The sequence below is a fragment of the Lepisma saccharinum genome, chromosome 25 (genome assembly GCF_977018435.1).
Source record: "Lepisma saccharinum chromosome 25, izLepSacc3.1, whole genome shotgun sequence".
In the NCBI taxonomy this organism is placed as follows: Eukaryota; Metazoa; Arthropoda; class Insecta; order Zygentoma; family Lepismatidae; genus Lepisma; species Lepisma saccharinum.
In genome coordinates, this window is record NC_139253.1 from 2,502,746 (window position 1) to 2,525,999 (window position 23,254).

A 23,254-nucleotide genomic window follows, 5' to 3' on the forward strand; every position below is an offset into this window, starting at 1 on the left:
CACTTTCTTGATCCGGTCGTGAGTGGGGGTGATGTGATCAGCATCACGCCCCTGACCGCCTTTACCCCCCAGGGTTTCCCCCAGGTACCAATGTTATTCGACGCTGGGTAGGCGCCGGGGCCGCTTCCACCGTTAGAAAAGTTCCCGGATTTGAACCGGCCGGGGATCGAACCCGGGACCTTTAGCATGGTAGTCAGACGCGTTACCGACTGAGCCATATCATTATCATAGCATAAAAGAGATACACGTGTATTAGAATGCTACAGTCCGTCCTAGGGGTCTGTCAAGGAACGAACGCCACGCACAACGGTAGACAATGGAAGAAAGTCAGTGGGCACTACGAAGTAATGTGCGCTGCTACAAATGGCTGGTAGCTGCAGTCGCGTTTCCTTTCCATGCATTCACCTCCCCTCTTGCACATTCATTGGTCGAGCCACTACTTGCGCAGATGACTTTCTCTATCGCTTGATCCACAGAAACCTTGGACAGATTATACATGATCCTGTTACACTAACTTGCACATGTAAGTTATATCAGCTTACAGAAGAACAAGAAATGCATAGATTGTAGCTTTCTACAGAAACTATATACAACTTTTCAAATAGAAACATGATGTTACTTACTTTTGGTTTATATACATTAATAAAAAGACAATCTTCATTTCCCTCAAATGTATTCTTCATCCACGCCAACTGAGGGCAAACGGAGCCTTCTTTGGTTGCATCTTTTACTCCATCCCAAGATTCCGAAGGTACAGGAGCCTGCAAAAAGAGATATGTTATTTAATGTGAATGCATATTCCGCACCCAATCTCTGAATAATATACAGCCTGAGGCCAGGCCCATACCCAGGATTTTTTAGGGAGGGGCCAGATCCTTTATATATAAAATAAAGCAAATCAATCAATCAATTAGACTCCGTAAAACACCCTTCCGATCTTTAAATTCCTTGTTTCCAGGTTGACCTCCCTTGAAAAGATTTCAACCTAGAATCTCTGGCCTAAGGACGTATTTAGGGGTGGGTGTCCAAACCCTCCCGAAACGACTTATCAAGCACTAAAATTAAATATTGAAAATATACTTGTTTAACATTTGTTGCATTATCGAGGGTTATTTACTTCCGCCAAACTTACTGGAAGACAAGGATTAGATTGGGACAGGGACGTAGCTAGGTTGATCAGTTTGGGGGAGGGGGCAAACGTAAGATTTTTTCTATCAAACTATATACATTAACAGACTATTTATACACCATATAGGCCTATACTGTATACATACATTATACTTATATATATATATATATATATATATGTGTGTCTGTGTGTGTGAAAGTATATATATATAGTCTTTTTAATAAAAGGAGCAAGGGCCTCCTCGGTGGCGCATGGTAGCATCGTCTCCTTGTAATCAAGGGGTTCCGGGTTCGATACCCGGTGGATGCTGGTAGTGGTTAGGATCCCACTTTACACTGTAGAACCAGTCCCGATTAGCCTTACTGTGTATAAAGTGGACTTAAAACGCCAACTCAATCAATCAATAAATTGGAAAGGAACATAATTTTCTTCTGTAGCCCCCAACAGTCTACGGGTCTACGGATATACTCTCGCGAAATACATAGCCATTATTCTGGAAACTAAATGCAGAATGAACTCATTAGCTTAATGGCTGATACACCAAGAACAATGTTATTAGTCTTTAGATTTGTAAATTTGCTGGAAGAAAATTGAGAAGTAATTAAAACCCTTTTCCGTGGTTTTAGATATAAAGTGCTGGAACCAGGTTTACAAGTATTGGCAACAGTGCAAATATGAAATGTGTGCGTAATGAGTTCAAGCTAGGCATCTCATGTATACAGTTCATATCGGAATCGAATCCGGTATCTCTTAGTTCAAGGCAACCGCGTTAAGCACTATTCTAAAGGATGGGCCCGAGTCTTCTATGGCATCTGATTGTTCACTTGGGAATTGATGACGATAAGAAATTATATGCACACGTCTAATTTCTTAAAATTAATCTTATTTGTATGTGGAAAACTGAATATATGATTGCACTGGATAAAACAAAGTTCCCACACGCTCAAATGATTACGCTCTCCTCTTTGGTTCGGCAGGTTCAAGAACCTGCCCGGGTTCGATTCCCGATGGAGGCACATATTTGTTCGGATCTCACTTTAAACTGTAGGTTCACTCCCGATTAGCCTTACTGTGCATAAAGTGAACTTAAAACACCAGTTCAATTAATCAATCAATCGAAAGATTCAAGGTTCGATCCCTGGTGGTCAGGCCGGTAGCCAGAATTTGATTTCGGAAGGGGCTTATCCCTTATCGGCAGCCGCCATCAAAGACGAAAAGGTTGGGGGGAGGAGTAAATGCGCTGAAGATGAATGTCTTGGTATATTACAACTTACCATATACAAGATGTTTAATCCTGTTAATGAAGTAAATTTAATTACTACTACACATTATTAAAATCAGATATTTGTAGGATTTCGGGAAAGGACTGCACCCCCCGAGCCCCTTCCCTGGGTATGTGCCTGCTTGTATTAGTTCCAAAATTTCTGTACTGTTCCAACATCGTGAGGACAATTTGGGAAGTACTTGAAAGCGACATGGAAGCAAATTCTGCTCTCGAAACTATGGGACTCGATGTGATGACCACGTGCAACCGAATGAAAGAACTCTTCGCAGGCCTTGTCCCTCAATATCAATTTTATTTAGTAATTGTAAGTTTTTCTCGGCCTCCTCGATGACGCAGTGATAGCGTCGCCGCCTTGCAATCAAGGGGTCCCGGGTTCGATACCCGGTGGAGGCACATAGTGGTTCGGATCCCCGATTAGCCTTACTGTGCATACAGTGGGCTTAAAACACAAACTCGATAATTGGAAGGTTTTAGAAGAACTAAACATGGCTTTTTATGCATCGTACAACTTTGCTTCTTTTCACTACTTTTACAGTTTTTCTTCCTAAGAATTCCACTGAGTACAACACGCTACGAAACCAGAGGTCCAAGGTTCGGACATTGGATAGGTGTGGTTGTATCATGTCTGTCTCATCGCAATTCCTTCGGCTCATCATTCATCCTCATCGTCGCATTTAACCCAAGAGGTAGAAAAGCGGCGTAATATAGAAATATATAAATGATTTGATTTGGTTTATTTTACTTCGGTTTTCCGACACTTTTTGGCTAATCGTGAAGATGAAGATGAAAATGAGTGATGTGAAATTGATGAGAGGACCATCATAAAGAACACACACGCCCAGCCCGGGATTCGAACCCAGGACCCCTGGCATCGTAATGCACATTGTTAACCACTGCACAACAAATAGAAACAGAAAATGCTTGATAAGATATTTGCTTCTCCATAACTCATGATTATATTATATAACTATTATTCGCTGTATGACTAGGGATTAATTATATTTGTACGTCTAGCCAACCTTGCTTGCCAAGCAGCAGCAGCTTCCGCATTTGCAGGTGGAGGCTAAATGAAGAAAAATCACAGAAAGTCAGAAAGATATACAAATTTTGTAACATAATACTTATAGAGCATGCAGACGGCTGTAAAAACAATTGCTACATACCTAGTTTCCTTCCTTAATTGAAACGTGGTTTATTCTTCATTATTCATGAGATCAACCACCCTGGGAGTCGAACCCAGGATCTTGTGTGGTAGTCAGACTCTCTTTTAGAATGCCAATATATGTTGGTTATTTGGTCGATCAGTCGATCCTGATCCATTGTTTCCAGAGGAAGACAATCTGGCAGATTCTCATTCAACATTTTACTCGCGATGTAGGAAAACGAGATCACAAACACTTCGTGATGCTATCTTCTCGCGTTTACAGAAGTTTACACCGCTCGGACCACAAATCCTACTTCAAACTATCTGACAGATATCAATTGTCCACCAAATCAACAGAAGAACCGACCGCTTCGATGTTTCTCCGAATTTTCAGAAAGAGGCCCTTCCCCTCCTTTGCAGGGCAGGTCATTAGCAGGAGGGTTGAGTGCATGTGAGAAGAACCGTTATGTCATTCATTGCCGCTCCGAAAAAGGGACAAGCAATAGAATTCTGTTCTTGGAATTTGAAACGCATGGGGGATATCTTTTCTGAACCATAAAATAATTAACCCAGAAAGTTCTAGCCTTCCTGTTTGTGTCGTCTTTTCGGCACCCATGCTGCCAGTGCAGGGCCAGATGAAGAGAAAGTGTGGGTTTTTGGGGAATCCTGGATCTGGTGTGCAGCAGGGAGGAAAAGTGCATTTTCAATAGGTCTCAGACTTCCCTGACCGGGGCGGACCACAAAACCATTAACTGCATCCCCTCGCAATACATCTGTTTGTGTTAAACAAGCAAGAAACAGGGAAGTAGGAAAGAAATACCTTGCTTGGGTTTGTGCTACTGAAAATTGAAGAAGTGTTTCAAACTGCAAGCAAAATTTACTGAAGAATTATTTTGCAATATTTGTCATCACAGTAAAATTTCCAGCAAATACAGAACAGTTTCCCGGGGCCACGTGGATGTTTTCCGGGGCCAGTGCCCCCGCGTGCCCCCCCCCCCCCCATCCTAACGACGTCCCTGGATTGGGAACTTACAGCTTTGAATGACAGTACAAAAGAAGATTTGTGCTCACTACTACTTACAATAATATGCATAAAATATTAAACAGGAAGTTTACTTATCTCACATCCTTTTTTTGTTATTCAATAAATGTTTCGCCTTGTAATCAAGGGGTCCCAGGTTCGATATCCGGTGGAACCACATAGTGATTCGAATCCCATGTTAAACTGTAGGTCTGGTCCGATTAGCCTTACTGTGCATGAAGTGGACTTAAAACACCAAATCAACCAACCAAATTAATAAATGTTGAATTCCTTATGTTTTTGACATTAATTTCTTTTCAAGACAGTTGCTTATTCAAATTTTGCTGTTAATCTCTATTCTTATACGGTCTTTCTACCTATTTGCGTAATAAAAACAATATCAATTAATTTACACATTATTATGAATAGAGCTATAAGATATATTAACGTGTTAACATTATTATTATTTCCGAATCACTTGGTTCGGACTTCCCCACCACCGAAATATATTTGTAGCTATGTGCCCGCTCTTGCTAACTGGCTTCCTAGCGCTCACCCCATCAGAAACCGATATATATAACAGTTGGGCTGAAAAGTTCGTAGGCTAACATAGTAAAAAATATTTTTTTGACAAAATTCGATTTTATTATTCAATATAGTTGCCTTCGAGGGCGATACAACGATTATAGCGGTCATGCCATTTTTATAGTACGATTTCTCTCTAGCCTCAAAATAGGCCTCAGTTTCGGCGATTACCTCTTCATCAGTGCTAAATTTCTTTCCAGCGAGCATTCTTTTAAGGTCTGCAAACAGGAAAAAGTCACTGGGGGCCAGATCTGGAGAATATGGTGGATGGGGAAGCAATTCGTAGTTTAATTCATATAATTTTGACATCGTTTTCATTGATTTGTGAAGGTGCATTGTCTTGATGAAACAGCACTTTTTTCTTCTTCAAATGGGGCCGTTTTTTCGTGATTTCATCCTTTAAACGCTCAACAACGCTATGTAATAATCGCTGTTGATGGTCTGGCCCTTTTTGAGGTAATCGATGAATATAATACCATGCGCATCCCAGAATACTGCTGCCATAACCTTGCCAGCCGACTGTTGCGTCTTTCCACGCTTTGGATTCGGTTCATCACGTGCAGTCCACTCGGCTGACTGTCGATTGGACTCTGGAGTGTAGTTATGGAGCCATTTTTCATCCATTGTAATATATCGACGGAAAAATTCGTGTTTATTACGGTTGAATATCGCTAACCATTGCTCCGAATCATCAAAACGTTGTTGCTTTTGATCGATTGTGAGCACGCGCGGCACCCATTTTGCACACAGCTTTCGCATGTTCAAATATTCATGCACAATATGTCCAACACGTTCCTTTGATATTTTTAAAGTCTCAGCTATCTCGATCAACTTCACTTTACGATCATTTCAAATTATTTTGTGGACTTTTTTGATGTTTTCGTCGGTAACAGCCTCTTTGGGGCGTCCACTGCGTGCATCGTCTTCGATGCTCATTTCGCCTCGTTTAAATTTAGCAAACCACTTCTCAACGGTTGATTTTCCTGGTGCAGAGTCCGAATAATGTTTATCAAGCCAAGCCTTGGCTTCAACAGTATTTTTTTCTCCAAAAAGCAATGCTTTATTAACACACGAAATTCTTTTTTATCCATTTTTTCACAATAACAAAAGCTGCTTCCCTCACAATGCTATATCTCACGAACTAATTATCCGGCAGCTGTGAAATTTATACACGTATCTTTTGAAAGTTAGTACTAAGTAAAAATTACATGGATTTAATTCTAGTAACGCCATCTATGAGTCAGTCTATGAACTTTTATGCCCAACTGTTATATATATATATATTATATTATATATATATATATATATATATATATATATATATATATATATATAAATATACAAGTATGTAGGTAAAAACCTGACCCATTTCTCGATCTATCGTGTTTGCATATCCTTGCGATGAATCTATTTCATGTGACGCTCCATTCCCATTTTTCAATTAACTGCCTTTTAGAAAGAAAATAACAATTAATGGAAGTTTCCGTAACAAAATTTTATTCTGTAGAATTGACGAAACTAACAGCAATCACCAGCCACAATGAACCAAACTGGAAGCTACTCTACAAAGATCGAACTTGACACAATTTGTTTCATTCTTTGTGTTTAAAACGAATAGCAGTAAGTTTTGTTTTCAACAATATATTAAATTTTGTGCACGTATTTCGTACTTTATTCCTTCCTTAAATTAAATTTTCAGGATCCATTATTTATAATGTTTATTAACATATTTATGTTAATCGGTAAAACTTGATTTCGTTGCATGTCTTTCGCAGTGACGTTGAAATACACTCAATTTTGTGAACCACTGTATGCTCATGGACATCCGAAAATGGGGAAAGGTGGGTCACACCCCCCTGAAAAAAAGAATGTAAACCTTAAAGTAGCTATAGGGTGTGTCACCTAAAATTACCACCGGAATTATTTCGTGAACAATAAATATTTAAAGAACTGCTTTCGCGATATAAAGGTGTGACGGTGGCTCATGAAATTAGTGGACACAATACGTTCAACTACGTAAGGAAATATGGTTTTCAACACAAACTTAGTTCTTTTAAATGGAAACCCCATTCTATTTTTAGCTCATTTCAAAGTACGGAAACAATCATGAAGAATGGCGTTTGTTACATTGTAATACGACAAATAGTTCTAAAGTAATTGTAACGTGAAGACGCTTGAAACAAATATTCTCACAAGTTGATTCGTATGTCGTAACAAGCATATCCCCTTTTTGACGCCATTCGGATATCGTAACAAACATGTTACTCTTCTGCAAACTATGCGTTGAGCTTAGGAAATTTGTTACGTTCCAACAAGTGCGGGTTACAATAAAACGTGTATTTTATACATGAGTAAGCTTTGACAAATTATCTAAAAGGTTCAGATACATTTTTCCGAGTTACCACATATTTGTTAATTAAAAAGTATAAATTTTAAACATTACGCCATCAGTTACATACACAAATGCTAGTGCATTAACGTCTTTCTAATTTTTAATTTGCGTTCATTCAATTACGTCATAATTTTTAATACATCGGAACAATCAACTTTTATCGTGTTCATGACAAATATTTTAAGTTTTCAACTATTAAACTTTGCACCTTATACATCTTTTCTATCTTTCAAATCGATTTATCAAATTTATCAAATATAGCAAGGGCGTAACAAAGTACACTGATTAACCACACGTTTGTGATAGTGTACGTACGTCAGAACTGTTGCTGAGAAAATAGTATTTTCAGACTCGGAAAAGGCCGAGATGATGCTTATCTATGGCGAGTGTAGGAAAAATGCAGCACAAGCGTGCGGGCTGTATGCACAACGGTATTTACGCTCGGCTCTGCCGACAGGCATAGTAGGGACGTGCATTCACGCTCAACTTCACGTTACAATTACTTGAGAACTACTTGACGTATTACAATGTAACAAAGGCCATTCTTAACGAATTTTTCCGTACATTCAAATGAGCTGAAAATAAAATGGTTTCCATTTAAAGAAACTTAAATTTGTGTTGAAAATCGTACTTCCTTACGTAGTTGAACGTATTGTGTCCACTAATTTCATGAGCCCCAGCCATACCTTTATGTCTGCGAAAGCAGTTTTTCAATATTTATTGTTGTTCACGGAATATTTCCGGTGGTAATTTTAGGTCTCACCCGGTATACTTCACAATATAGTTTCAATTCAGGCCTCCCCGATGGCGCAGTGGTAGCGTCATCGACTTGTAGTCAAGAGCTCCCTGGTTTGATTCCCGGTGGAGGCGCATAGTGGTTCGGATCCCACTTTAAACTGTAGGTCCAGACCCGATTAGGCTTACTGTGCATAAAGTGGACTTAAAACACCAACTCAATCAATCAATAGTTTCAATTTAGTCAAAATAACGTGTATTATTTTGTAATGAGTTTGCAGGGTCATCATAACTTCAAAGTGAAGGAGGTTTCTTTGGGGGGGGTAGAGGCAACATCAATATTGGGGGAATAAGACTATTTTGCCCCCACCTTGCCCCTTGATAAATTTTATCACATAATCACTCATCCTCATCGTCGCGATTAGCCAAAAGTGGAAGAAAATGGAAATAAAATAAACTATATAATTCAATCAAAAACCTATTCTTGAACAATGTTGATGTTAATATGTAAAATTGCTCTGTTGCTTAAACATTCTTTTACTTTTCGCAATGAAGTTGGTGTAGGCTTACACTCAGTTTTATGGGTCTCTGTGTAATAATAACAAAAATAATATCTTTATTTAGCGGGCGAGGTTCAGCGTATGTATGCTGTTCTCCCACCTACTCTAACGGAGACACTCCAACACAGAATCTAGAAACTACAATATCAAATTAGGAGTATACATAAATAAACAAACAAACAAGTAATCCTTAGCTTACGCGTTGCGTATTAATTTAACGCATCTTTACTAAAGTTTGGTAATGAAAGAAAGGTATCCAATCCCTGATTGTAACTCACCCTGAATCGGAGCTCTCCTATTGGTGGTTTCGCGTAAGGGATTCCCTGGTACGCCAAGAAGTCCCTTCCTCCGAACGACTTGAGCACTTTCCCTTTCAACTTCCCTTGGGCTACGGTGACGACTGGAGCATCCTCAGGGGACACCGATCCCAGAAAAGCTACAAGCAACAGCAACACGATACTCCTCATGGTTCACGTTGACCGCACAACAACAGAACACCAGACACGAACTGCTACAATGTGAAGGCTACCTTCAATGTAATGTTTGATCATGAGGGAGAGTATACCACGTGACCCTGTACGTTCTCGTAGATTGGCTCTGTCTCTCTTGATGGTTTCAAGGTCGAATTGGCACCATGAGCGTTGTTTACTCTGATGTTACGTAACGGATCGTTTCCCCTTTTCAACAGGAAGGCTCCTTATCGAACTTTTCGGCGAGTCTGTGTCACTATGACGATGCTAAAAGTGAAAGATAATTCTTTCTATAAAAATGACCGTGACCATGCGAAACAATGCACACGCATTATGTAAGAAGCAAGGACATGTTTAGGGGGTACGCCCTCTCCGGAGGACTTGATTGATTGATTGATTTGCTGTTTTAAGTCCACTTGATGCACAGTAAAGCTAATCCGGACTGGGCCTACAGTTTAAAGTGGAATCCGGACCACTATGTGCCTCCACCGGGTATTGAACACGGGACCCCTTGATTACAAGGCAACGACGCTACCATTGCGTCATCGGGGAGGCCCCCCGCAGCAGATGCCAGCTTTTGGTTGGATTCCAAAAAAAACTCATATTTCTTCTCTGTTAATTTTTCGAGGAACGGACTGTAGTCGAACTACTAAGAGAAGCTTAGCTTCTCTAAAAAGACTTATCAGGCACTAAAATTAAGTAATGAAAGTGTACTTTTCATAACGTTTGATCCTATAATCGAGGATTTTTCCACCAAACTTATTGGAAGATAAGGATTAGATTGGAATCATATGACTTTGAACGGCAGTACCAAAGATTTATGTACGAGTACTACTAACTTATAAAAATGTGCATAAAATGTTAATCATGAACTTTTGGTCCTATTGGTCAACTGGATATCACACCCTTTTTTGTTATTCAATAAATGTTTTGGCTAATCGTGAAGATGAGGATGAGTGATATGATAAATTTTGAATTGTTGTTTTAAAACCACTTTATGCACAGATAGGCTAATCGGGACTGGACCTACAGTTAAAAGTGGGATCCGAACCACTGTGAAATGCGTCTCGACAGAGTATCGCACCCGGATCCCTTGATTGCAAGTCGACGACGTTACCACTACGCCATCATGGAGGCTATGATGATATGATCAAATTGATGAAAGGACACACACACACACACACAGAGAGAGAGAGAGAGAGAGAGAGAGAGAGAGAGAGAACACCCATGCCCAGACTGGAATTCGAACCAGGAACTCCTGCCTTGCTCTGCCAACAATCCGTGTTGGAAGAGCAGAGCAAATTCGATTCTAGTGGAGCGCAGAGAGATGCTGTTCCCCCGCTAGGATAATTAGCGTAACCATCTCCCTATCTACTGCAATATGTCCATGCTGATTCATCCTACACCCCACCTATTCCAAATTCGACAAAGCATTCCCCCAGCCACTGGCGTACGCAGGATTTTATTTCGGGAGGGACTGGAATTGTGAATGTGGAAAGTACAAAGCTTCGTTTTAGGGGGACGTGATATATAATAAAATATTCTGTATGTTTGGAACTTTTCAGTCTATTAAAAAAATGTACTCTAAGACAAAAATGGTAATCGGGGGTTACTTTAAAGACGGTTTGCATTTACATACTTTGATTTCTTTAAGTTCTTAATAGATTTGCATTTGAAAATGTTGATTTTCTCAAAATTTCGGGAGGGGCTGTGGCCCCATCAGCCTCCCCTCTGCGTATGCTAGTGCCCCCAGCTAGGAATTTCCACTTCGAGCACTGATCACTAGGGTGCGGTTTTTTGCCTATTTGCCTTTCTATTCCTTTGTATTAAAGCATAGGCTTTAATGTTTTTAATTCGTTTCATGGTGTTTCTTATCAACGCATTTTATAGTGCCTATAAATGGCTATTTTTAGGGGTTAGCGCCTTTTTTTGCTTAATCCTGCCTAAAATGCCTATTCTGCAAGTTTTGCTTACTTCAGCTTTTATTACGCCCCTTTGTCTTTCCCTGTATACTAACAACAGTCGCGATTAGCCTATCTGAGCATAAATTACACTTCGACATTCGTTGCTTCAGTGGCCGAGCCCAGGGATCGATTCCTGATCTCGATATCGAACGTCATTTGTGCGATTCCTGAGCTGGGTAATTGTCTGTCAGTCCCCTTCCATCGATTTCAATTAATCATCATCCATCCTTATAGTCGCGATTAGGCAAAATGGCGGAAAAGCAACTTAAAATAAGAAACATATAAAATAAAGTGGTGATTCATTCATCTTGATTTTTTTTTTACTTTTAACAACTGTATTAAATATTTAAGTACAGTAGAACGTCGTTTATCCGCATGTCAATTATCCGCAACATCAGTTATCCGCACACTCAAAAAAGCAAGATTCAGTTTTGAACAAATTTAAGCAATTTCTTCAATTGTACATTGGATCTACATGTGTTTTAGTTTTTTAACACAGTACAGGTACAGTACTGTAATTTAGGCACGTACTGTACGTATATTACGAGTGTTTTCTCATTTCTTTTGTTTTCTTGTACTCTATACGTATGTAGTACTGTGTACTGTATGTATAAAATAAACCTGTAGTGTACGTGCTTTTCTTTGTTAAATAAACACATGTTTGATTATCCGCATACCTTCGGTTCCAATTAATGCGGATAAACGACGTTCTACTGTACAACGTTTCGAAGCCTCATTCTGCCTCCGTCCCCCGACGACCCTCACTTATACCGCGTTTGGTAGAACCTGTCCCCTTTCCCGCGCTAGGGAGCGCTCGAGAGTTTCGGTGCCAATGAGAAACGAGGAAAAAAGCGTCTGCTGGGCAGCGAGGAGCGAATGAAAGCCAGAAGAGAGGCGCTTACGTAGACGCTGTTGCGACGTTGCGTATTTTAATTGGCTGCCTGGCTTTGACTTTCCCCAGCACGGAGAAAAGGGAGCGACCAGCTAGCGCGGGAACCGGGACAGGTTGTAACAAACGCGGAAGAGGTCTTTATGTCCAGCAGACGAGGTGGAGCCTTGGCCACTGGAAATAATCCTCCAAGGCAGCTGATTTTACACCCCATTCACGTTCTAAGGTCTTCTATTTTTTTCTTCATTACTAGAAGCAGTTATAGACGTGAGAGTTATTTGAGAAGAAGCATCCATTCTTGAAGGTTGATGAGCTCAAATGACAGCACGAAACGGCCCATAGGAAGCTAGTGGCGCTATGTTTTTGATACTGGAAATGACATCAATTACATCAAAAGAACAACGTGTTATTATCCATTTTCTTCACCTGCGTGGAGTAACACCCATCGATATTCATCTTAAATTGACTGAGACAAGCTGTGGTGGTGTCATGGACGTGAGCGATGTGTGTTCGTGGGTCCAATAGTTCAAGGAATGTCGAACGTCGTATGAAAACAAACTAAAGGAGCCTCGCCAGATGCCAGTTACTCCATTGCTGAAAAAAGGGATGTTTGGGGACTGCAAAGGCGTTATACTCACGAAATGCTATCCTAAGGGTACCAATGATGGGTACAAGCTATAGAACTGATTTGCGGAACAAATTGCTTCCAGCATTGCGAAAGAAACTGCTGGAAATGGCTGAAGCTGTGTTCTTTCATCAGGACAACGCACCTCCTCATCGGGCGGCCATTGTTCAGCCGCTCTTCATGGAAAACAAATTTGAAGTGAATCACATGCTCCGTCCATACTCCCCTGACCTTGCACCTAGTGATTTTTGGCTTTTCCCAACGCTGAAGGACTTTCTCCGGGGCTGCACATTTTCCTCTCGTTCTGCAATTGCATCGGCAATTTTCCAGTAGGGCAAGCAGACCCCTAAAGAAGCGTTCGCGGCGGCCATGCAATCATGGCGTCGACGTTGCGAAAAGTGTGTACGTCTAGAGGGAGACTATGTTGAGAAGTGAATGAAGTTTCATCTCTGTTTTGTAAGTTGTTTATGAAAGAGAAAATAGGAGACCTTAGAACTTGAATGCACCTCGTAGATGCCGTCCCCCAATACATCATGGGTCCAGGTACTGAAAAATGATTCATTAGTTATACACACTACCCTGAGGACGGAGGCAGAATCAGCCTCCGAAACGTGATACTTAAATATTTAATACAGTAATTAAAAGTCCAAGATATAAAATAAAGGTTTACAAAAGTGTAATCCTTTTTAAAAGCCCAAGTCTCTTGCTAATCTTAGTGCATTTTTATTTTAAGGTGTTTTAAGTGCCTATTTTAGTATATTTTTAAATTTTATAGTGCCTTTTTAAGTTCCTATTTTCAACATTTTGGTGCGTATTTTAGAGGTTTTTAGTCCCTATAAGTACGCACCCACGAGGCTAGATTGATGCTTGGACTTGGACTAGTGGTGTGGTAGTCTTGGCAGATCGAGGGTTAATCTCTAGGAGAGGCATAGTAATAGAATATGTAAGAACTGTAACATTGGAAATATAATCTATATTTTTCTACAAATGAAAGCTGTATCCTTATATTAGATAAATCATAATGTTTCGCCTTTCTCTCTAGCTTGGGAAGGTTTTAAGTCTATCTTGTGCTCAGAGAAGCAAGAAGTCCAGCTGAAAGTAGAATCCAAACCATTGTCCAATGCAGCTCCACCAGGAATCATGGACGTCCACAGGATTTTTTTCCAGGGAGGGACAACAAAGGTATTTTTTTCAGGGGTGTAAACAAGGCACATTTTCCCCAATAATAGCGTTGTTTCCTCAAAAAACATTGCTTAAATTCGAATTTATTATATTCATACAATAGTGAAAAAGATATTTTTGGTTCACTTTCATTTTCCAGGGGACCCCCCCCCCCCTTTGATCCCCCCCTCTATCCAGACGTCCATGCCAGTAATCGAACCGGGAGCCCTTAGTCACATGGTGGCATAATTATCAGTATTTGCATTTACAGTGATTGAAAAATAGAAACAGGAAGCTTGAGAATTCACTTCCTCAGACAAAACTTTCAGAAACATTGAAAAGATCTGACCTTCAAAAATACTTCCACTTTATCCCCATTCAATGTAATTGCTACGTTATTCTTTGAGGAGCTCAAGAACTTCCGAATTCTATTTCTGACGTATGCACATTTCAGTGTACAGGAGATCCAGTCAGAATTAAGATAGTTGTGCTTTATTTTGCTCGAACATTTTCTGTTCATTGGAAAATATAGTGACTTCCCATAACACTGTGGATTCTCCTTTCAGAGGAGCATGTTCCCCTGTTCCCCTCTCGATAAATCCGCCAATGGTGGGTAAGTACTTTCTTATTTGTTAGTTTTCGCCTCACACGAGCAGACAAGCTAAAAAGCTGGATGAGCAATTGATTGGTATATTGAAATGATACTTACATTTTACAGAGCAAACATATCAATTGTTTCACTGCATCAACAATATAGAAATTAAAGAATACTATTATGCTAACTGTAAAAATCTGTTTATTGTTCTCGTAAAAAATAACAAAAGTAATACAACAAATAATAATGTGTATTGTGATCATTACACTTTCCATGGTGCATAGAGAAATTTCAAGACAAATGTACAACCACATTGTGCTAATATTGTTTTTGAATTTGCATTGCTTCAATTTGTGTTTAAAGTCCACTTTGTGCACAGATAGGCTAATTGGGATTGGGCCTACAGTTTAAAATGGTATCCAAACCACTGTGCAATGTGCTTCCTCTGGGTATCTAACCCAGGTTAACCATTTGAAATGCTAAAACGCTAAAACTGTGAATAGGAATTTTTACCTTCACTTTCAGTATTATCCTTGTTAGTACACATGACTGATATAAGCATATTTTACACTACGAAAAGGGTAAAATTTACACTAAACACATTTTTCTATATATTTACACAACAGTGGTCCATAATGCCATCGTGAAACCTTATTAACTTAAAGGTCACACACCATTTTCAAATGAAAGAAGTTATGCTTGAATGCTCCCTAATACAACTGCTCATTTCTAAACTTATGCACACACAATGCATTATTTGGCTGCTACAGTTCATCTCTGGAAGCACCATTGGAGAAGTAATTCCTGATGGACTCCCACAGATACACTCCTGGAGTATGAGGATCATCTTTCATCTCCAGCTCCTGCCCTATGTCCAGATACCGTAATTCATTTTTGGTTGCCTCCTTCCATTCCACTGGAAGCAGCTCGGTCTTTTCAGGGGTTGGATTTCTGAAAGATCAACATATGTGTCTTTCAGGAATGAGTCGAATTGGGTAAGGCTTGTTGACTATCCTGTCTTGTGCATCAACTAGGATACTCCTCTGAATCAATAAAGCAGATGTCTCACTCACCAAGTCTACTCCACCTTACTGTCAACCCAGGAGACGATATCTCGATATCTGAATGAATGTTTACCACAAACTGGTAATGTACGTAAATATGATACATGGTGTATCCATTGTAAGATCTACCTTCTAATTTGTTGTGTTTTTGTTTTTTTTGTGACCATAAAGGTAATCACTTATAATTGCACTCAAACGCTATGCTAGTTATTGGAATTGTTTCTGATGGCATTTGCAAATTCTGGTACTTCTCATGTTTATTCATCAGTTCCTATCACAGTAGATTGATTGAGTTTGTGTTTTAAGTCCACTTTATGCACAGTAAGGCTAATTAGGACTGGACCTACAGTTTAAAGTGGGATCCACCTATCACAGTAGAATGGGAGCTGTGCATCATATGATGGAGCCCAAGACTATGTCAAAGGATGTCATAGTTTACTGATCAAGTTTGGTATAGTCCATGAGTCAGATAGCGAAATTCAAGTATTTGGTATAATTTGGGGATATTTACTATCTTTAAACACTCATACAACTGTGGCATAAAGGAAAATTGATACCACAAATTAGGCCACCATCTTGGCTGGCCATAGAGTAATTCTCAATACATAAGGATTATAAAACTCTCATTTGATCTATCAGACTGAACATGAGCACAAAACATGAGCACCTGATGTGCAATTTTCGTGCAACAAATTTTAGACTTCTTCATGGACTGTATTGTATCCCAAAGTGTTTCAGCCTAAGTCTGCCAAACTTGCCATCTGTAGACTATTTTTGGAGCTCTCATAATGTTAGGCAAGATCTTTGACCAACACCAGGGCATTTTTTTAAAATTTTCCTCTCCTTTCCAAAAAAACACTATGATATACCAAATTCTGAAAAATTACATATGCTTAGAATTTATTTTAGAGGAGTCATTTGAATCTTCATGTGGTTTCCACTCACTGCTGTCTAGATATTATCAATAGTTTAATAGATTTACATAGCCACAAAACTATTGAGAATATCTAGCCCACAGCAAAAGCAAACCACATGAATATTCACATGAATGCTCTGGAAGGAATTCTAAACATATGTAACATGGCATTCTGAAAACAAACTCCTAGTTCTGCCTATGCACAGTGTGCACATATCAGGAAGAATAATTTATCTTCTAAACATGCACTCAAATATTGGAACATTAACATCTCAACCTCAAAAATACACCCACAAACCAGAGATATTGTTAAAAATAATTATGAGCATCTGCAAGCCAAAAACAACTGCAATTTTATTGAAAATCATGAGAAACAAACTCACCCTGTTCTGGCAAAATTTGTCCACATTGTGATCATCCTATCTTTGGTCAGCACTTCCTGATCAGTGGGTTCAATTCGGGCATTTATATCAGCAACAGGAAACAGGAATAAGCTATCATCCCCATGTGATACACCTGGCAAGTAGAAATACAGTTACTAATACATTATTAAATCAACAGACCTCCCGGTATTAATTCATATTCCAACCACTGATAAACATCATTTTGAAGTTGCTGGACAAGAAGACAATGTAAATTTCTCATCAAATGAGGCAATTAACATCATTGTTTGAACAGTTTAATGCATTGAACAAGTTATGGCCTTTGGTTGTTCTATAAGTCCTGGTGTGAAAATTGTGAAGTTTGTTGTGGTGTTCCTTACGTCAATTTTCATGCAATGCATTAAGCTCATTCTCGTAAGATACGCACAGACTGACAGAATGGCTGGATCAATGAGAAATTGTCTGCTATTTGCTGACATTGAACATGCATGATGGTTTCAAACTGCACTGGTTCGGAAAATGAAGATGAACAACTGGATATAGGATATTAATTTTTTATGAGGAAAATCTATAAAATTCACACTAAATCAACAGATTGTTGACTTTAGTTTTTACTACAAAGAGAAAAAAAATGTAGTGAAACTGAAACAAACAATACTTTACCACTTGTACTCATTGAACCCAGGAACATTGCCCCAAAACTATGTTTTCCTTGTACACGAAATACATAGAAATACACAGGAGATCCTTTGGCCAGATGAAGTTTTGCTGCAGCTAATGCGGGTGCATTGAAAAATGTATCAGATTCCATCTATCAAAAGGATGACAAGGATAAACATAAGTAAATTAAAAATAAATATGGGATTTAAGAAAATATAAATTGCAATAAATTTCCTCCCTCCCTCCCTCTCACACCCAAATGCAATCATAACCCCCCAATGTCAGTTTGACTGCACATCAGAAAAGAACACAATTTATGACCTATTTGTTTCCCTCACGTATTCAGTATGATTAAGAAGGGTCTCTATATAATGTGAACTCTGTTCCTCTTCAATGTAAACTTAATGCAAGTATTTCCAGCATAGTAACCTCTTCAAACATCAAGACATTATAGATACAAAAAAACAACTCAATAGCTAAGAATTTGCAACACCAGGAGGGATGCAGCATCGAGAGAAGTTCTTTGATAGGAAACTGATTGATTGATTGATTGAGTTGGTGTTTTAAATTCACTTTATGGACAGTAAGGCTAATCAGGACTGGACCTACAGTTTAAAGCGAACCACTATGTGCCTCCACCGGGAATTGAACCCAGGACCCCTTGATTACAAGGCTACAATGCTACCACTGCGCCATAGGAGAGGCCCAGGAAACTGAAAGCAACGGAAATAGAGTCAACAATTTCTGAACACCACCTATGGGTATTGAATATTTCAGTGTCAAATCAAAAGTGGACAGCTTAACATGTTCAGCCACTGATGTTCTTGGACCAGCAGCTGCCATGCTATAGCTAGGCTCAGGCAGTAACTCAATTTAAGCATTGAGCTTAACAAGTGAAATACAGAGAGAATGAATCCCAAAAGATATAGTGGAGTAACATAACAGTACCACACAAAGATAGAAACAAATCACAATCACAAGGGAAGAGTCAATAGTAATAAGACTCGCCAGCATAGATGACAAGCATGGTTCTTTTCAAAAAATAAAAAGAATTAGCAATTTAAATGCAGCATAAAATAGCACAAAGTTAGAGTGTGTGAGGTAATATAGTGGTTACCATTAGGTGTAAGTAAGTTAGTTGAATGTATAAGTTGTGCTTAAATGATATTGCTATACTTACTTGAATAAGTTCATTGATGGTTTCTGCAGATATTTCCTTCTTTCCAAAATAAAAGTATCTTATTTTCCGTGATATTTCCTTTGATTTCTCTGTATTTCTTTCATACACTTGGTAGATGGGTATAACAGTCTCAAACTTATTATTAATATCCTGAAGCAGTTGTGGATCAGCAAGCATCTCTGCAATTAATATAAATTTTTAGTGTAAAATGTATATATTTTAATTTTTCAAGTAATTACAAAAAATAAACTATTATGAAACTCAATATCACAACAACCCTTTTCAGGTTACAAGAGAAAGTCAGGGGCTGAGAGTGAATGGAACACTCTATTACATAATGAAAACAATAAAAACTGACAATTGTATTGAATTCATGTTTTAAGTTTCTTTTCTGCTCCTTTAAGCTAATTGCAGCAATTACTAGACATGATAATTAGATGAGATTGATGGAAAAATACACAAATACTCAATTCAAAGTAAGGTATTGAATCCCGAAGCTTCATTGGCAAGATTATGAGCTGGTGATTCAATGTGATAGACCCCCAAGGAGTTTTGGGCCGAATTGGAAATTTAAGATTTGTAAAATTATTGACAATTGAGGACTAAAAGTGGTAAACGTTGTAAGTGCCAAAAGCGAAAGTGTTGGGAAATTGCATCATTCCGCACATCAGCCTGTAAGAAAGTGCACACTAGTGACCTCTTTACATGCCCTTTGAACTACTTAGAGGGATACCAGCCACATTTCACATTTACCACATTATAAAGCATGGCACATTTCACAGTTTAACATGGAAAATGGTGTTTGAATTATTGTGGCACTTACAGCGTTTACCAATTTTAGTCTTCAATTTTACCAATACAAGTATGTGCTTATATTGGCAGATACAATTAAAGAATAGATTTATGTGTCTCATTCCTACAAATGTAATATTAGATAATGGCTACATATAGTACTTGAATGTGTGCAAACACTCACTAGAAACAGACAATATTCCTTCATGAGAGGTGACCCCAGTGACCCAGGGCACTTTGTTGAACTTCCCTTGTTGCAGGATTTCCAAGGGATGGTCTGGCAGGAACACAGGCTCACCATCACGGATAGCCTTTTCTACCACAGGCAAAAAGGGGAAGTAATAATCAGTGCCCCATTCCTGAAAAATGACACAAAAGTAACTCCACATGAATAACAAATCTATATTTCTCAATTGAAATGCTTCTGTTTTGAGTAAAGTGTAGATTTTGCACAAAAAAATATTTAAGTAAGCTCACTTATATGCATGCAAAGTTGTTGTTTTTTTCAGGTCATATGCTGATTCTTATGTACTAGCACATAATATTATGTTGTACATAAATCTTTTTACATGCCATCAATTGCATTTTGAATTATACATGTAGATTGTATATATCTCTGATTGATCATGTCCATACCTATGTAAACTATGGATCTACAGACAAATAGAGATTATTATCATTATTATTTAACTTTCTTGTGACCCTGCTAAGTTATTGTAAGTTACTCTTACTTTTCTTTTCATCAATTCAGAATTTCCAGATTTAATAACAAAAATATGCTGGTTCAAGCTAAAACTTTTCTGAATAAATCAGAACTCATTCCAATTCAAAGTTCTTGCAAACATGACATTTTTTTCTTTCTGCAAACACTGTTCACAGTGCAGGAAAATGGAGATGCATCTCACCATAGGAAAATTTAGGTAAATTACAAGTACATTCTTCTAGCATCTACTCATGTACAATGAATTTGTGTATTTTATTTCCTTGCATCACTTTTGTGCCTCCTTGAGCTAATTGTGATGCTGGCGATGAATGATGATTAGATGAAATTGATAAAGAAATATTCATACCCATGTCGTGACTCTAACCTGCAGGAGGGCCTCCTCGATGGCATAGTGGTAGCATCCTCGCCTTGTAATCAAGGGCTCCCTGGTTCGATACCCAGTGGAGGCACAAAGTGGTTCGGATTCCACTTTAAATTGTAGGTCCAGTCCCGATTAGCCTTATTGTGCATAAAGTGGACTTAAAATATGAACTCTAACCTGCAAGCTTAGATGGAGAGATTGAGAGTAAATGATTCAATGTGTTCTGCAACGATGGTGGCATAGGTAGTGAGTTAGTGAGAGAGAGGGATTGAGTAAGTCTGTGTGAGAGAGAGAGTGAGTATGTTGAGTATGTGTGTAGACACTCGCCTTGCACTGTCATTTGGCACAACAGGATTACTTTTGCAGAAGAAGTATTGTAGAAAGGTGAATGGTTCCTCTTCTAGGTAGGCAGAAGTGTCTAAAGTTGCCACTTTTCAAGTCGTCCTTACTTTAGCTGTATAATCCAAAATTGACAAAACTGAAAATCACAATGGCAACTGGTTTCAGTAAGGTCATGTTTTCATTTTGAGAACCCTCCCCTGTAACCAAGACTCCCCCACCCTGCCTTCTTTAAACTCTTCATCAGAAGAAAGACTCTTATTACATTGATCTTCACTATGGTCACATTTTCTGTAAAGTAGGGTACAACTCAATATGTACTGTATATTGTCCTGCAGGGATCTCACAAATGATATAATTGAAAATCATGCATCATCTATCACAACATTATAACTAAAAGCAATTTGTCCCTTTGAATAATATCTGTGAATTGTTTGCATTCATAACATTAGAAGATAAACAGAAGCTATATAGAAAATTAAAAAAGCATTTTTCCAATTCAGTGACAAATTCAGGAGGTGGCCCAGAGGTTATTCTCTCTCCCCTGAAAAATATTAAGTCACCCCCAAAAAATGTCAGTATAGCTAAGAAGAATGGCAACCATGTTCACTTTTGCTTTTTTTGATTCACTTTAATTTAACATAGTACATACCTTTTCTGTATTTTCTTTTCATAGTAATAAGCACTAATTCAGTCATCCTCATAATTAAGTCAAAATAATGAATGAATGAAAATTCTCGTCAGTTGTCATAACTGCTAAATTTAGAAATAGGATGGATCAGGATACACTTCAAACTTGTGTGAAGGTGTCAATTGAGGAACCCACAGAAAGTTTCATTCTTAAAACGATAGTTAATTAAGCCTAATTACATTTAAATTAATTTAATTACTTATCAGAATTAAGGGGCAATTTTAATATATCAGAATTGTTTTATTAGTAATATAATTTGATGCCTATGATATCCCCCCTGTGAAGTTTGATTGCCTTCCCCCTCCCCCTGGAGGAAAGTGGCTGGATTCAACACTGATTCAATTTCTTTATGAAATAATGAACATTTACTCTAATTTCCTTACTGTAATGTCTAATTAAGATTGATTGATTGATTGAGTTGGTGTTTTAAGTTCACTTTATGCACAATAAGGCTAATCGGGACTGGACCCACACTGGGATCTGAAGCACTATGTGCCTCCACTGGGTATCAAACCCGGGAACCCTTGGTTACAAGGTGATGACTAGACCTTGGATTTTTATGTAATATCAAAGTGCAAAATATGTACATAAATATATAACAATAATTGATAAAATATGTACCTAAATATGTATTATCAAAAGGATATGTGGCTAACTATGTAGTATCAAAGAATATGTAATATTAGTAATAACAATCGAGTATCCAAGCCATTTCACGAATTCTGCTAGATATTTATTCTATTTAATAATATTCAACATAATTTTTAGGACATAAGTTGTTCAAATTAAAATTAGTATCAAATATATAAAGTCAAAAACACAGCAACGTGCACATATTTATGAAATCAATTTTGTCAACTATTAATTACTTTTCACATCGCAAATTATTGTATAATATGTAAATATCAATGTCTTCCTCCGTGGCTGTGTGGTCTAAGGTGCTGTGCTTTGGGCTCCAACTGCAGGATGGCATGAGTACGAGTCCTCCTGGGTTCAGACTCTGCATTCTTGGCCTGTGTATAGGACAAGTGGCAACCCACAATCATGAGGAAATTGGGGAGCTATGAGTGAGTAACGTAACTCGGTCTCGGAAATCTTCTATAATGGCCGAGGGTTCAACGTGCTGACTCCACGTCACCCCATTACCGGTTAAAGATCTCCATGCCTCTACGTAGGAATGTGGGAGGGAGACTGGCAGTCAGGAGATTGGCCAAGGCCCTTCCAGGGCTGTAGAGCCATGGATTATTATTATTATTATGTCAATAAGAAAGAGAGTTCTTTGTAATTTTCGAAAGAAATTGTAAAAAGAAGCATCTGTTGAAACAACAATCGAATGAAAATAGCTACTTTTGTATTTTTTGTACAAGTGAAGGGGACTCGCTGCATACAGGAAAGTAGCTTTCTTGTCCACCGATGCCAAGTTTATAAGCTTTGCCTAAACCTAAAAGTGAGACGAAAATATATAGCCAGAAAAGAGGAGGGGGGAGAAACTTCAGCATATTTTGATAAATAAAAATTCCCGTAGCTTTTTGGTCCTCAGTTTGTCTTTCGAATTTGCAGTCAATTTTAGGTGACCGTAAGCCCTATGC

At 38.5% G+C, this 23,254-nt stretch overlaps 1 protein-coding gene across 3 annotated transcripts in view; it reads right to left on the minus strand.

Moving 5' to 3' along the window:
* Positions 1-23,254, minus strand: part of LOC145978827 (juvenile hormone esterase-like) — a 69,396-nt gene that overhangs the window by 39,344 nt on the left and 6,798 nt on the right. Inside the window, exons 6-10 of one of the 3 annotated variants that reach the window (XM_083111697.1) lie at positions 19,735-19,909; positions 18,759-18,937; positions 17,582-17,729; positions 16,919-17,051; positions 14,768-15,506 (exon numbers count right to left, since the gene is read on the minus strand). The exons of 1 other annotated variant lie outside the window; for it this stretch is intronic. In XM_083111697.1, coding sequence (XP_082967823.1) covers positions 15,320-15,506; positions 16,919-17,051; positions 17,582-17,729; positions 18,759-18,937; positions 19,735-19,909 — 822 coding nt within the window. In that variant the 3' untranslated portion in view covers positions 14,768-15,319. Of the gene's footprint in view, positions 1-623; positions 762-9,129; positions 9,399-14,767; positions 15,507-16,918; positions 17,052-17,581; positions 17,730-18,758; positions 18,938-19,734; positions 19,910-23,254 lie in introns of those variants that run through there. One more of the 3 variants, XM_083111696.1, reaches the window with a different exon arrangement.